This window comes from Glandiceps talaboti, chromosome 4 (genome assembly GCF_964340395.1).
Source record: "Glandiceps talaboti chromosome 4, keGlaTala1.1, whole genome shotgun sequence".
NCBI lineage: Eukaryota > Metazoa > Hemichordata > Enteropneusta > Spengelidae > Glandiceps > Glandiceps talaboti.
In genome coordinates, this window is record NC_135552.1 from 25,269,293 (window position 1) to 25,287,714 (window position 18,422).

Below are 18,422 nucleotides of genomic sequence, written 5' to 3' on the forward strand. Positions count from 1 at the left end.
CCAAAGTGCATTTTCATAGTAATTTCAGTACCCTGAATACAAGCACTGCTAACATCACCATGACAAACTTAAGGTGTGTACATGTCAATGCATATATATACATATATGTATATGTATATGTATATGTATAATTATGTATATGTATATGTATATGTATATGTATATGCTTGCGAGTGTGTATATTACTGTATACATTCCAATCGTGTGTGTGTGTCGGTATGTGAGCATACAAGCATATGTGTGTGCATGTCTCTAGCCTGTTTACATCACAATCTGTTATTTTGCTTCACTGTCTAGATTCACTAACTGCCTGTTATGCTATAAACGACAACTGATTTAATTTAGCCACACTCCACAATGGCAGTTATTAGCATGTCCATTGGTCGATATTTACATAATATTTGCTATATGTAAATTGTGTCACTCTTGTGCTCATCTCAACACAAGCACATTTACATATTGACTTCATTTGAATATTATAGTCAGTTTAATAGGCTGATGTACGTCATTGCAACCAACCAATCAGTTCGTCGTAACTCCAAGTGTGTTGTTTTCAAGCCAATCACTTTGAATGTACATGTATGGTTTTCAACCCCACATTAATATTGGGTGCCATTGCTCATCACAGCACTGAGTTAGTGAGACAGCGAAGCAAATTCACAGATTGCAGTGTAAACAGGCTAGTGTGTCAACTCAACTGTGAGACACTGACATGTAAAATACACATAATCCATCTTTAGTCTTTTGTGTTATATGAAGGTGTAAATGATCTGTGCTATATTAATGTCTACATGTTATTGGAGGGCTAGAAAGTGAATGTTGGATGTGTTGAATATACATGTACTATAGTAGTGCATGTAACTATCAACTTTACACTCAGTATTATTTTCGCACAACTAGCCATGCATGAATGTCAGCGAAAATAAACTTGCTGTACAGTTTCAATTTCACTATTTTAGTCTCATGGCAATCTGTGGTTTCAAATCTCAAGATCTCTCTTCACCCTTCACAGAGATTTAAAGCCATACATAGCATCTAGACTACATATATTTGCATACATGTAGAAAAAATGACAAGTTCATCATATCATCAACTACGTAACTAGGAAAACACTGTATTTATAACATATCTTAACACCTACAGCTACAAATGTACCTTACCACACAAATATAAGATTATGTACATTCATTTGTAAAACGTAAATTTGTCAAATGTAGGTCTTATAAATTAAGTCTGTGAGATGGCGTGTCATTCCATCCTTTCAGCAAACACTCAAGTACATGTAAGAGAGAAGAATGGTTAAGGCTGAATGACATGACGTGTCTTACAGTATAACCATTAATGTATAAATTGATGTAAGCTATGGTGTGATTGTGCTTGAGGGTAGGCCATACTAGTTTGTGTATAGAGTTGTATATGAAATACAAATTATGTACTTGTAAATTATTCTTTACAGGTAAGTCAGCATCACAAATTGTATAAATGAAACTACACTGTACATGCTACGATATTTTCATCAAATATTTTGCAAAAGGAATTGTCAACAAATAAGTATAGGTTATACTTTCTTTCCTGGAAATGTGTGTGTGTGTGTGTGTGTGTGTGTGTGTGTGTGTGTGTGTGTGTGTGCGTGTGGGGGAGGGGGTTGAACTAATTATGTCAAAGACTCAACTTTGTCAGATTTAACAAAATCAACTTGACAGATATATGGAGAAAGAGATTCTAATAATTATAATTTTACATGATTGAATATGCTGATACAATGTCTATGAATGTTCTCAATCATCCAGGTATGAAGTTAGCAACAAAGTAATCACAATCTATCCTACTGGACTTGCTGTTGTTTTGAATGGCAACAGTTTCACATCCTATCCTGGATGCTTCTTCAGACGGCTGCAAGTCCAGTAGGATAGATTATAATTACTTCATTATTAACACTGATACAATGTCATTGTCAGGGATACTGTCATTACCTGCCAATCATAAATGCTAGATACATGGAATATAAATATAGACAACGTTTCAGGTGACAAAGTTTTTGCAACTAAGTGTTCTTGAAAAATGTCTTTTCAAAGGTGTACACTATGATGATACAATATATACATTGTCATAAATTGCTTGTCTAGATGCTATTCAATGGTTGGCATTTTATTGACGTGTCACTCATTCATCGAAGTAGACAACAGAAACTACGTCTAGTAGTACTAGTAGTAGTACATATTGATGTAGATGGTATTATTAAATACTGGAAAGTGTTCAATGGAATTCCAGAAATACACACAATTGGTTCCATTATAGTTGCCTATCAATCAAATACAAAGTAGCGTAAGTATTATTACATACAAACACTGCCTTCGGTTACAATAAAATAACTGCAACAGGACATTGGCTGTCACAGATACAATACATTTATCTTTATTACAGTATTGGAAACTGTTGAGCAAGAGAATAATAATTGTGGTAATCTATTCTATAATTTGACCATCACTTTTAATTACATGTACAAGTATATTTACAAGTACATGGTAATGCAGTATGGGTTTGTATAAAGTCAACAAGACATAACTTCTACTTTTAAGATCTTTATTTCAATGTTTCAGCTTCACACATGAGCCTTCATCAGGATACTAAAAACGAAACAGAAAAACAAGGACAAATCATGACTAAAAGAAATACCTGGTAGTGATGCTGTAAAATATGAAAACCATGTCTAGGTAAAAAAGGACAATGTAATTAGTAGTACTAAGTAGTAGCTGGAAAACATTGTACGGTACTATCATAAATTATGTGGTATAAAAACAAAAAAGGAGGAAAGTAAAATCAAAGGTGTGTAAAAGTAGGGCAGTGAAAAGCAGAGGGGTGAAACTAACCAATGCAATATGCATGTATCAACTACATTTCCATCTACTGTTGTACTTGTACCAAATATTACACATCATTTATTCGTGAACAGGAAGATACCTCTTTATTCTGATTCCAATGTTGCAATGGAGACAAGTTTTATCAAAAGCTTTGACAGAAAGACACTATACCATGACTGTATCACTACTAAACTTCAGTTCAGTTGCATTATACATTGGACATAGTGTTATCAAGGCAACCCAAACCAGTAAAATTTGAAACTTTTAAAAGCATTTCATATAAATGAGTCAAAATGGCATACAAATTATATATGCAACCATGACCTTTAGTGAGTGACTGATCACATGACATTCCCAGAAATGCATGGTTACCATGGTAACTTAAAGCTGTTACCTATGCTGGAGGTTACAGTGTATGTTTTCCACCTCAGTGTTGGCCGAAGTATGTGCTTAACTGTAAATGCCCTCCAGTTTTGTACATGTATTCCTTCAACTTCAAATTTCTCACCTCACTTTAATAAGCTTTAATAAGTTGATATACATGTATCATCATGTGTACAATACCTTGTAAATGTTGAAGGGAAATTTGTAAACAGTATGATCAATTGACAAGGTTTGGAAATTGTCAGTGTTTTACCAACATTCTTGAAACCTTAATTACAATTAGTTTAAACTGACTGGGTTGAAAGTGATACGATCTAGCAGCATAGGGTACATTATTTTCACTACATTCAATCACCCCTTGGTGGGAAACCCAGTAAAGCATGTACAGACCTAAGCTCAATACTTCCTCCTTAACCTTTGCAATCATTTGTTATTCAATATTTACATGTACAGATCTAAGTGTACTTGTGAATCACTACAACATGTATAGTATCATCCTACCAATAGAATTCAACTTAATTATCAAGGGACATTAAAAAGACCATTTCTACATTTCAGATAATAATTTCCTTCCATTTTAATGTATTCAGAAATAATCATGTGTTTTTATTCTCACATGAGCTTACAAAACATTTTCTTTTGTCATCTTCCAATCAATTTTTATAATTTTAATTTTCAATCACGCATGAATCAAAATGCTAGTGTCCCTATGCACATATAATTTCCTATGTTGTCATGGCACCAGTTATATAAACAAATTTCATAATCTCTCAATTGCGCACATATTAAAATGCTAGTTTCCCTTTGCACATATAATTACATTAGTTGTCATGGCACCAATTAACAAACCACCAAACATTATATTGAGATGTATCTGCTTCTATTGTACATGTTGTATAAAAACACTTACGCACTAACTATTATCATGTACATCACATGGTATACAACTTCAATACAAACTGGAAATCACTTTTACAAAGTGCACTGTAACATTAGTATGGTACCATTAATGTGGAGGTTTGTAAAGAATGACGTTATTCACCTTATCTATACATGTACAGGCACTTTATGTATGTGCACTAGTAGTTACCATGGTAACCGATCATATTTACTTTTTCATCCCTCAATTCAACCAAAATCTGTTGCCTATGAATGACTGTAAGAAGAACTCTTGTAGATTGTCACAATAGGAACATGTTATCAATTATAATCTTTATTCGTCTAAATACATTCGGATATTTGTTGAATTGTCGCCACAGAGCAGAGCCCTAGTGTAGTGTGCTAGTGTTGAAGAAGCTGGAGGAAACCAAAGTACCCGTGGAAAAACCTGCATTGTTTGGTAGGGTTAAACTGAGCATCATCCTTCTCACATACAAACCTGGTTAAATTTTAATCAAACAGAGCCAATTCTTGGCAGGTTCGAACCCAGGCTGAAGAGATAAGAGGTGTATGACCTAACCACTCAACCATCCACAATCTACATGATTTGAATGATCCGGACAGGTGCTCTTAGATCCTACTTCAGCTACACATAGGATAGTCATTGTAAAGACAAGTGAATCACACACCATTACATACAGAGAGACAATTCAAGATAATTTCACATTATGGTTGCTAGGGTGGTATTGATAACCTCTGCTAAGTGATGGCACATTGTATGGAGCAACAGACCTGAGCAAGTCAAGTACTCATTATTCTGGGCTTGAAATTAGACTAAACATCGTATCTAGACTACCAAATTAGCAGTAGTTCAGGGTACATGTGCACAGACTAAACACTGTATCTAGACTACCAAAGTAGCAGTAAAAATCCAAGTCATGATTAAAATATCATCATCAAATGTTTGACTAAAAAGTTATGAAGATAATCAACTCTGGCTATTTGACCTTGAAGAAGATTTTCAAGGTCAAAGATCAAGATCTTAAAAGAAAGCTCTTCTTTAATAGTATAGGTGTAAGCACTTCAGTGATGTATTATACCTCCTAAGTTATGATGCAGTTGTGAAATGGTTTACAACAAAAACAGGCCACCATTTGGTCATATTTGGTTCAGGCACAAACAAAGTGACATGGAAATGCATGTCTAACATAGTATGTTACCTTTGTGCCGAGTTTGGTTGAAATTAGTCGGTGCATGCCAGAGATATGAGTGTGAATTCACACACACACACACACGCATGCACACACACACACACACACACACACACACACGCATGCATGCATGCATGGATGAATGAATGTAATCCAATGTAATAGCCCCTCACAGCAGTGTAATTGGCCCGCTAAACCACCTCATAAGGGATGATTGCACGATGTCACACAAGCTCAATAAACAAACTTCATGCATGCATGCATTATTCACTTGGGGGTGGGGAGACATCTGCCAGGTGTCAATACAATTGCTGTGCTTCATTTTCACACTTTTAACCAAATTTCAAAACTTTTGAAAGGTTCAAAATCTGAATATGAGGTACATAACACTAGTTCTGATAACGTGATCATTCCATGATTGATGTGTGTATACATGTAGAGTTCACTGTAGTTGCCTGGATATAATAGAAAATTTGGTTCACATGACACTCTTTTCAAAAGAACTCCTATATTTTAAGAGTTTTCAATAGAATTAAAATGTAGCGTACTGTTGTATGTAAACAGATGGTACTGATATCGACAGAAGACGGTGAGAATTAAAGCATTGACATATAATTTGCAACAGTCACTCTGTGTTACTGTATCCATCAATTTTCAATATTTCACACTATTTTTCAGTGATTTTACTATTAGTTAACACTGTTCTTAACTTTCTTGACTGTTTATGTAGACACATTTTCTCTCCTCTTGCATGCACATTCAACCAAGTTTGCATTGAAGGCTGGGAAATGACCTATAGTATTCTAAATGAGTACCCAGTAAATATTGCTGCAGGAGGTGTATCTGTACATCATACTCACATATATGTACAACATTAGCACGTCATCACCCTATTTTTGTCTTTTATTATTTGTTATTTATGAGATTTCTGACACAACTATGCTCCAAACTGGTTATGAACTTGAAACCACCGCCGTTTAATGACGTCATAGAGAAATACATTTGTATAGCGCTTGGTGAGACTCCACGAGCACATGGACACTACTGATCATAAATGTCAAGACATTGTCTATTTTTGCATGATTAATACTATGATTGATGTTGTCATGGTGATGCGTTGTTCTGTTGCTAAATCATTACAGCAGTAACCACACTGTGTGGAATTAGACCAACTACACAAAGCTGTGTGTAAGCATTATAAGTACCCCTACAACAGTTACTAAAATGTCAGATAGTAGGTTTTCTATACAGGTCAAATCATTTAATTGCCACTTAAGACTGAAGTTCATCAATTGTATAATTATCCAAGGTTAATTTGTAAGACTCTGGTGACCCAAAGGTCAGCTTTCTTGCTAACAATCTCAATCTACATCTCTTTGAAATGTAAATTTCTGAGTTCAAAAATTCTATGGCTCAAACCTACCGGTATACAAATATTTGGAAAAAAAGATTCTGGCATTATTTGGAGGCTATGAAAATGAGGATACATTTTTGGGTAAGTTTACATACACTTCCTCCACTGTCATTTCTGGCACAGTTTCAAAAAGCAGTTTCTGTGACAATAAAGAAATCACACCTTCAATACATGATGTATCCACCCATCCAATATCAAGTAGAATGTTACATGCAGTTATTTTCTATATTTTCTTATTTTCAAATATGTGAAATGTCTGCTTAACCACAGCAGCAGCTGCTGTCTATCATGAGGAGAAGAGATGCAATGACTAATCACATACATGTACATTCGTACAAAAAACATGTCACCATATGCTACCAATTTTATGGATTCTTGAATCAAAAAAGCATTCCTGTTTTTTAGATTATCATGCCTATCCCTACAGGATTTCTCTGTTTATTTCATATCATATGCTTCTATTAATGAACTGTCAAATTTTTCTTCCTTGTCTTGAAAAAACAATGAAATGGATGAAATGGAATATTGCTCTGATTTTTTTTTTTTGATTGTAAATGTGGCTGACTTGGTTTTCTAACCATTTTCTACTTTGTAAATAATATGGCTATACTTAATGGATAACAATGCAAACTCAATTTAAATCTTATCGTACATGTATGTACTGTGTTGAAATAATTCACTTTGATGTATTTTTTGGGCGAGATCAATACAGTATTACTTCAATGTCGGATAAAAAACTAAATTCTTTTGGTGTGGGGGGGGGGGGGGGGGGTTACCCATTTTAGTTCTCATCCGACAAAATCAATTTTACATTTAATTGGATCTGTTTTCCACCCCAAAATAGAAATATTTCGGAAAATATGTCCAATCGTGAAAAGTAAGAATTTTCGCTTCTAGTAAATGCATGTCACTGAAGACATGTTGGGAATGATGTCAAAAACCACGATGTTCACTGTTTGTTTATGCGCACATCTCACTCTTTTAATTTCTTCTCATTGTGTATGTGATCACACAATGGACGGTTAGGGACAGTGGGTAACTTTGGTAAGTCATTTGACCAGTCCTGATGGATGTTCTCCTCACACAATGTACAAAAATCCATCAAACGATTTTGAGAGACTAATAAAAAAGCTATGGGAGATCAATATCAAAAAAGTTCAAAAAAGCACAAGGGTAATGCCATCCATAAAAGTACTTTTTGAGGCCGTCCATAAGATCTTAGCACAATGTTCACAGTTGTTAAAATACTGGTTTCTACTGTTGTTTTTTTTGTTTAATAGCCTTTTACAAAGACAATAAAGTGTAAATAAAAGAGCAATTTTCTCAATACACACTGGCCTTGTATTCATTGTACTATATACTACTAGATACGAATTTGATATTGATTTTGCTGGCTGAACAATTATCAATTTTGGCGACTTTAGTTGGGGGGGGGGGGGGTCTGAGGTCTAACTAAAATAATTAAGGTTTTATCCTACATTGAACTACCCCTCACAGACTTCATCATTATCAATGGGTACATGTACATGTATCTTGCAGACTGTTGTTCATATGTATTGAAGCTATTGTGGTTGAAACTACCCAACCATTTCATTGAATCATGAAAAAGATCCCTTTTAATATCTACAGACAAATGCCCCTTTAAACTAGTGTTAAACCATCTCATTCATTCAGTACATTTATATCTTATAATAATGATGCACATTGTTGAAGCAAACAACAAACACCCTCTAAATCCGGTCCACAAAGGCATACAGGGTAGTAAAACCAATTGTTCAATCAACCAAGAAAAAAGTTTACAATACATATTGTTGCTGGCAAAGAAGAATCTAACCAAATTGCTATGACTACCATTAATCCTATACAGATAGTTGAAGTTGTATACATAGTGAGTACTAGTCTTGTTCCTAAAGAGTACCATTACGATTTATACCTTCACTCACTGGTTAGAACCACAGGCTGGTCATCCAGACTATTAAAGTGAGTACATGTACATGTACTTCACTTGCCATGGTGAAATCACAAATGGATATCGCTATTGGTTGAAATTACAAGTGGGGTGAACAACTATTATTACTTGCCATGGTTGATATTGCTGTTGAAATTACAAGTGGGGTGAACAACTATGCATTTACTGAGAACAGACAAATGAAAAGATACAAATGTATATGTACATAATGTGTAGGCTGTTGTCACACCATCTTTCACAAAGAAATAGATAAACAAGAATGGTGTACTATTATCCAGGATTTGATACTAGGTACTATTCACTTTATATTTTAGGCATGTAAACATTTCACTCCACTTCTATTTATCAATATAAGCATGTCACTGTTTACAATACCCACACGAATGAATGAATCAAGATATTTGTTTGTTGTACTCATAGTAATGGCAAATCTCAAGCCTAGGCATACATCATGTCCATATAGTTACATTGTGTACATAGCAACATGGATATCTTAATCTAAATACAATTTCATGTTATATAAGTACTTCATCTTGCAATGTAATGAACTCTTTGCAAATACAAATGTACTAATCACTCACACAAAGATAACAGTAGGTAACTGATGAATAATGAATATAATAGTAATAATTGTTGGTTTTTATACAGGGCTTTTCCACTTTGTTTTCAAATCAGTTTACAATAATTACTCCTGTCCTTTGCTCCATATAATTACCTAATATACATATCATTGCAATTTGAGTAATAATGTAGTCACTGTCAAGTATAACATATCACAGAATACACATTTGATTTTTTTAATACTAAAGAATAAATTCTTTGCATGTTTATCTTATTTTCTTTCTTTCTTTTTATTTTGTTGATAATTTCTTATCAGGCTAGGGTTCTCCATAAACATTGGTAAAAATGTGGTACTCTTCTTCTGTTTTGACACCCCACTTGATTATGTACACACACAGAATGTACATGATATCAAAACAGTCAAACGCCAGAGGCTACATTGTATTTCATGTACATGTAAATGTCAAACTTAGCATTCTGGTAGAGATACTTCTAAGGTTGCTGACATCAAGACTATAATGTACACTACAATAATGTTATCACAAGTCCTTAGTCCTTCATCCTAAAAGTAAAACCCTTAGGGCAAGAGTCTGGGCATAATGAAAATAGTGTATACCATGGCATAATAGTGGTAGTACTGCAAGTCTACTGTGACAGGGCAAAAGCTGATGAATCAAAACAGTCTCAATAATTGCAATCAAAGTTTGATCAGAGTACAATGTACTCTGCACGCACATATACAAATTACAATGTAAGATGTATAATGAAAGCAAAATTGTATATACCCTGTAACAGTTGTTGCCATAGGAACAAGTCTTGTCAAAATACATGTATTTGCTTATTGCTACTGGATCTGTTAAACCAGGATCAGTGACAAAATCAATGTACAACCTGATACCTGTGTGAATAACCCAATACTTACAAAACAGTTAAAATCACAAATAGTATAAGGCCTTGCCTTCCAATAATTCTACTTCAGTGTATATTTATACTATGTGTTTTATGTGTATCGGGATAAACATATATTTCTATCAAAATCTGCACATTGCTTGATGCACTTCGTCACTTAAATGATTTTATTGGAAAACAAAAATTGATTAAATTATCCAGATGAAATCACTGACATTCATACTCGACTTATATATAAATGTAGATAGTCTTTATGCATAAACATCTTTCCTCACTAATATTTACAACTTAGAATTAAAACTCAAAAAATGTATGTTTATACATGCATAAAAATTTGATCTTTTATACAACATATACATAATATATTTTATACCATATTCCAGCAAGGTTGAACACATTTCAATAACAAATATGGGTTTTATTATATATCATAACAACTTAAACTATTGAACTGACACCATTGGTTCTGTGATCATAGAAATTAGAGTCAAAATGTGACAATTTGCCATTGCTTTCCCCAAATTTTTCATAAATTATACTTGAGGAGGTATAATTATATTATTTCCAATATACATCCAAATCTTTTCCTTTGTTGCACCAAACTGGTTAGGTTAAACCGAAACCCAGTATTTGACATCAATATGTCTGATGCTATGTGTAATATTACTTCTTCCTGATGTGCCACAATCATAATTTTCATACTACTGGGTTTTCTGTTATTAATATGGAGACAAAAACTGCATGTAAATTGTAAGCCACAACACTATACACTTTCTGAACAGTAACATAATAATGTTGTCAAATTAACAAACTTTTCTGCTTGTTAGTGTGTGTGTGTGTGTGTGTGTGTGTGTGTGTGTGTGTGTGTGTGTGTGTGTGTGTGTGTGTTCAGTGTTCAATATCACTTGTGAAATATAACTATGTAGAAGGTCATCCTGGCATAGACATGTCCTCTTATCGTAACAGGAAATGCAGTGCTACTGCGTCAACTCACTGACAAGATGTTCAATACTATAGTGTCCCTGACAATATCAAACATGACCTTCCAAGTTATTAAGGTTGTTATGAAAACCAATTATTGATCATTTGCAGATCTGCAACAAATATGGAAATAACCTTGGGCTGTTTCCACATATCAAAATGTGATTTTGCTTAAAACAGAATCTCTTCAGATACTTCTTGGTGACCCATCATTCAACATACTGTTCAACCATCTTATTTTGATTGTCAAAAAAACAGTCTATGATTGCAAAATTAGGAAAGCTATTCCTTCATTCAATCTTGTCAGAGTAAATGTCAGAATCGCTAGAGAGACAGAGATTTTTATAGCGAAGAGGAAAAATAAGCTAGAAATTTGCTCGAACAAGTGGGACAATCTAAGAATCGAGTGATACTTCTGCATTATAGGATTCCAATCACTTTATAGCAATTTATACCGTGCAATGTAACCCTTTCTCCTTTTCTTTTCCTTCCTTTTTGTTGTTGCTATATTCTTTTGGAAAATAAAAAAATAATTTAAAAAAAAAAAAAAAAAAAAAACCCAGAATCTCTTGATAACTTTGAGGGTGCTTGCAATAATCAACAGTTCTGTTTTTTCCAGTCTAAGAAGAATTCCCACTTCCATAAACATACTTTGTGAATGATGTATTTTTTCTATCAAATCTACCCAGAATACAGTACCATATTTTCAATCAAATATTATTGAAAAATAACAAATAATTGCAGTTGGTCACTGATGAAAAAGGAGATAATCGATAATGAAATGAAATAAAATCATGATGAAGAAATGGGGCAAGACACAGTTCTGTCATGTCAGTCACCATTTTTGTGGTTTCCATAGTAACAAATACAATTCACAAATAATTCCTGTGAATGGATCAAATGCCTTCTCTGCATATATCTTCACCATTACACTATCCATTACTGATAACAATTCAGCAGCAACACAGACAAGGAGTTGGTTATCACCCAATGCACAAACTTTCATATTTAATAGCTCCGGTAGAGGACTGCTAATTCTGCACATGTCAAACACTAGGTCAACCTTTTGACAGCTAAAGGACATATTAAACTGAGATTCAATAGTTTTGGGAATATTTAATCTTTCAAAACCCAGTCACAAATATGAGTCAAAACACCACTATTTTATAATATGCTATGTTTACATCAATTCAGTGTTGCATTTTACTGCTGACAAATTAAGTCTAGTAGTAGTGTAAACTGAATGTCACTGGCTGTCACTTTTAACAATCCTTTGCATAATGTTAGATGTTACTGTTAGTAACATTACACATGTATATGTCCAGTCTGTGTATATACATATACTGATTTAAATAAATACACTAAAATTACAAAAATTGTACTATAATTTTTACAAGAATACTTTAAAAGGATGAGATGAGCCTCTGGGGATGTGGTGAATATTACTGTCACTATCGTATTATGATATGGAAATTAGTTTAGAAATAGAACGGAGAGAGGAATCCTAGTCAATGTATATGAACAAGGGACGGATTGTCTAATAATGATTTTAACAATGACCTGGCAGACCTTAGCGATAAGGTCACTCACCACGAAGTTTGATTATTACTATTTGATAATGATTTATTGAAGCATTTCTAGAGGTTAATCACTTACATATATCATGTTGTAGTATTTTGTACGTTGTCGGTCGGTGAGCGGTATAAAATCCAAGGCCTTTTGCAGACATCTGATTAACGAAGGAGTCGGACAATGACACATATATTATATGTATGTCTATTATACATGGTTACTTCTACTATTAAATGCACAGATGTATAACAAAAACATTTGCAGCATTTAGATCAGACCGGACTTTGGATGCCCACACAAAATGTCTCTGACAATATCGCGGTCTATCGCCCGTACGTTCACCGACCACATACAATATGTTGGACGAGAAACTCGGCAATATTGAATCTTGAGTTTCGCAGGTGTTACAGCATAAAATGGGTATTTGATTACACGCATCGATTTGCCATATTTCTTGTGCACAACTGACTTCGTCGTTAAACTTTGCATGCTACTTACCGAAAACATATACAAGGTGAGGACCTTCTTTGCGAGGCCGAACTTCTGGTTGGATTCGTATACTAACTTTAGGTTTTCGATGAGCGAATTTGTTCCCGTCCTCCTTGTCGTCCTTCCGACCGTCTGTACTTCCTCCACAACCCATACTAGAATTAACTGTCTCTTATCGTACTCATTAATTGCTTCTTATGTCATGGGATGTAAGACGTAAACATGGGATGTACTGATTTCGCCAGAACACGTACGTAAGAAACAAATCCCTGTCAGCGAGGCAAATCGTAGAGCAATGAAAGAGATCAAAATGGCTGCCCCAAGTTGCTAGGAATCATTACCCTTTACCAAAGAAAACATGTACTTATCCCATGCTGCTTTGCGAAAAGTTAACTTGTCGTTCACATAAAAGTATCGTGTTTCACCCCTTTCCTTTCCCCGGTCAGTGTCTGTTTCTAGGACAAAATGAATTTCAATGTTTATTAGCATATCTGACGTAAAATCAAATCCTACTTTCAGACATTCACAAAATAAAGTCCATTTACATGTCAGCCGTGTTTAACGGAGACACGCAGCGCTAATTGGGAGACTAGGAATGGGGTAGCTGTGATTTCATTTGGTGTGCAGATTTTAGAAGATGGATTGTGTTACCCGCGTTCACTTGTGAGCTTTAAAATTCATAGATGTTCTCGTTCAAAATACTTGTGGAATTTAGCTATTTTGTAATATTCATAAAACTACTTTGCATTCAATCTCAGGAAAAATACGATGGTCATGAGTTGTGCCTAGTAGAATAGACACTCGTGATCGTGCTATCCAATGTTATCGGAGGGGTAAATTGGGTTTGCTAACACTATTTCCAATTTTTTTGTGATAAAAAATGTAAACAAAAATAGAAGTATGCATTGTTATTGCTGGTACAAGGTTCTGTTTGTTTGTTTGTTTGTTTGTTTGTTTGTTTGTTTATTTATTTATTTATTTATAGTATACAGATGCTGTAGCCAGCTCAAGCATTGCATCATGTAAAAATCTTATGCGGGATGACACGGTGATTCCCAGATTCCATTCACATAATATAACTTGTGGTGTTGGTAATATTTGTAAAAGATAAATGTATGCGATTATCACTGACATACCGTTACCTGAGGCTTGTTGGGGGGGGGGGGGCAGACGGTAGAGACACCTTTATGAATTTTTTTTTAAAAAAGAGTTCATAAAGTGACGGGTTTATTTATGTAAATGTTGTTATGTAGATAAATCCTAATTGCAGTCTTTTAGACTAAACACATTGACGGTGGTAGGCCTTCGTTCGAAAAGCTTGGAAAAACCATAGACCCTACACCAACTTAGGTCTATGGAAAAACACGATACATAATACATAGGAGACCTGATATGACTTTGAAATTTTTAATGCCTTTATGTCACGTTCGGGTAGTCAGCAAAGGACTCGACGAAGTCAATCACTCGACGAAGTATTAAAGAGTAGTCTAGTACTGACATTATACGTAAAGTCTTTTTCCACGATAGATCGTAGAAAACAACCACATGTAGAGTTACTGCTTAAAATAACTGCAAGTGTTGTCAATTACAGTGCAATTTGTAATACTATCAGTCATAAGGTTGGGGAGAGAGAGGGTTAACCTACATGTAGTGCATATAATTCACTGATTATATTGTATGACGTGGGGTGATGTGGTAACCGTACTTATTTCAAGATGCAGTTCATAGATAGAGTGACATTATTAAAAAGTCTGGCATCATAACTTGAAGTATCAAATTCCCTTCATAACATGTATGCACAATTGCGGCTCTTCTCTTCCTTTTTCCACATGCAAACGCACCCCATGATGCCTGATAAGTCAGTTGGCATGGCAACACCTTCATCTGAAAATCCGTCGCAATCAGTCAGTAAAAGTTGGAATAAAATTTCAAGAACTAAACTACTGTTGCTCATTTCTGATCAGCTGTTACCGTCTGAGGGCGCCAGACTTTTTAGCTGTGTAATCATATGGTATACGATCGCGATCGTTCAGATCCCAGAAATTGTAGTATTTCAAGTAATTGGGTAGTCAATCTGCTAGACCTCGGATGTTCTTCCGATACAACACACGACCAATATCAGTAATCTGACCTGGTTGAACAATCCACCATTCATGCACGCTAAGTAATATCCCCACTATTAAAGTTTCCCAGTAATTGATTGGCCCAGGGTTTTTTGAATTTAAAGTTATTAACACACACACACACACACACACACACACACACACACACTAATCAACAACTAGAGTAATACTGCCCCATACCTCAGTTGTGCTAAAAAAAAAACTGACAACAAACTTGTATTATTTGCTCAGAGACACCTGAAACTACCATTTATTCATATTGCACATTACCATTAGAACATTCAGTTTTACATTACAGAAACAAAAGAACATCTGACAAAATAAAAGTACTAAAAACAACATAAAAGAAAGCAAGAATATTGCATTCTCTTGCTATTAGTCAATGGTAACTTGGGTCTCCTTCTATACATTTAAATACTACAAATAAATAAGTTTTATACTATGTACATTGTCTAATTTACACTTGGGGTTTCTAAGGATTAATTTTTCACAGAAATAAAAGAAGTGTCTTGTTTAAAAGTAACACATGAAACAGTCAAGATGTAAAGATATGTAACTCATAAGTGGGACAGTGATTAGGCCAAAATAAAACAAAACCTTAAAAAGGGATTTTGTTTTGTCAACGACTGATCCTCCTTGTTTAATCAACATCAAATAAATCACGGACTTTTTTTTTCTATCAGAAAATCATGAAACTATAATCTTTTAAAATGTACTAAAACACAGCAAGGGAAAAATAATTTAAAATGCTACAGTTCTCTGAGAGAACTTCTCTCTCACTTTACATCTTGGAACCATACAAAGTAAACTAGTACAAATGGGGAAAAAACAACATTAATATACAGCCATTGCTACCCTGATTTCATTAATATTACAAATCCATGAACCTTTCCGAGGAGAAAATATAACTTTGATAAACTAAAGATTGTTTCTTTAACTCACAACCAACTGTCAAGGTATATTTTAACTTTAAAGGTGAATTGAGTCAGATACTACAGGTGAGTGGAGGAAATGACAGCAGAATACTTTATATGTTCATGTAGGAATATATTGACAAATGTGGTAAGTATGCATATTTGTCTTGGTTCTGATGATTTACATCTGAATATACAGATTAATTTCAAATACAACTGTGACAGGAAATACTCAACAATGCAATCAATATGTGGTCATCATACTCCCATTTCAGAAGTACAGGTTTTTAGATTTTAAATACATCATTTTTTTTTCTACCTTGAGGTATGGCGACATACTTCATTACATTGTAGAGTAAGGCATCCATACATATCTATCAAATTTTAATAGTCTGTAGGGAACGCCATGACTGGGCACCCTCACACATCAGTCAACCCCTCTCAGCTGAAGAGGCCAGTGAAAGTGGAGCAACACGACGTACCTTACGGTTTAATTTAAAATCTATTCTTTATAGTCAAACCTATCCTGCGTACGATGTATACCTGTAAAATATGGCAGTAATGGTCCAGTGTATGTTTTGAAGCTACAACAACGACTTGGAACCTTGAAATGATAGATTATGAATTGTATGTAAGTGAAAGATAATACTGTTGTATTGACATTTCAGTTTGGATATTATGGTAAAGACTGGTATCACTGGGATCAAGCTAGGGAGCTACGACTAGAGTTACGTTGGTGATTAAGATTAGTTAGACACCCTAACTAGACTAAATTTGTATTGCAAACGTTGGATGGCCCACTCAACTACATAATCACATGGGTATGATTATTTATAAGGCAGTGTTAGACATGTCTATAGGTACTCTTATTCCAATATACTGAATGACAAGATTGTCTTACTTCTAAAGTTATAATAGGAACGCTACAAGGCAGTGATGAATAGACAGTACAGTGAATGCTTAGTCTACTGTCTACACAAGAAGTCAATAAATAATATTGACAAATTTCTTTGAAAATTGACAATCTGAGTTACATACCCTCCAGATTGTCTAAAAACTGTGTTGTCTATAATGGCTGGTTTCTTGCTAAACTCAGAAATGTTATGCCCAAGTACTTTAAGAAACAAACTCTAAAATGACATATAGTCTTCATCATCTCAAGGGGAATGCTGCCAAATTACAAGGTCAGTCATTAGTACTATGAGGGTATCTAAGTATGCTATCAATCATGTCAGCTCACTCATTGGTCAACAATTCTTACTAATTTGCATACGTATTATGTCATTCGCAAACAATGCTAATGCCATGAGCACAGACAAGTAACACACAGATTACAGTGTTACTTGTCTGTGCCATGAGCTAGAAATAAAATTAAGCACATTTCATCAACAAAACAGTAAGATTGATAAACGCAATATGTACGTCAGACTGTATATAGTTAATACACTGTGGATTGTAACAGTGTACATGATAGCTCTACTCTTCAATTTTATACAGAACAGTGACAAACTAAACAAACAACAATAAAAGAAAATAAACCAGGAAATCATATCTTTGGTTTTTAGCCCAAATTACCTAAAATCATTGAATTGCACAATAACCCCATAATTCTGAAACACACATCACTTTGGAATGCAGTCTTTGATTGGTGAGCTCATCTTCAATTTTATGAACAATTTTGCACAATACTTTTAGTTGGCAAGGTGGAGAAAGGAAAAGAGCTGATGGAAGCTACACCAAATGTTTAGGTACATGAAAGTGAGACCTGTTATTATTCTATCTTACATTACAAATTCTAGTAATCAACATATTTACATACTAGGGCTGTGACGTACATAGTTAACTTTCTAAACATCAAAATAAATTTACTACAAAATATTTGCAAATATAAGTAACGATTTACATTAAAAGGAAACAAAGCAACAAATAAAACCCTGTAATGGTTGACTTGAAGTCAACAAAAACATCCCCACATTGACTTTGAACCGAAGAAAAGAATTGGTAAACATATTGTTAAACTATAGCCAGTATATATTTCACTGGGAACTAAAAAAGAACAGTATTCTTACAAGATGGTTTTAAAAATAATTTGCAAAATTTCAAATATGAATTCAAATTAGAAATTCAAGTGGATCATCCATATAGATAAAACAAA

General features: G+C 34.3%; 1 protein-coding gene across 1 annotated transcript in view; it reads right to left on the bottom strand.

Moving 5' to 3' along the window:
• Positions 1–13,535, bottom strand: part of LOC144434067 (uncharacterized) — a 31,790-nt gene extending 18,255 nt beyond the window's left edge. Inside the window, exon 1 of the mRNA XM_078122520.1 lies at positions 13,240–13,535. Coding sequence (XP_077978646.1) covers positions 13,240–13,384 — 145 coding nt within the window. The 5' untranslated portion in view covers positions 13,385–13,535. The remainder of the gene's footprint in view (positions 1–13,239) is intronic.
• Positions 13,536–18,422: the final 4,887 nt, after the last annotated feature.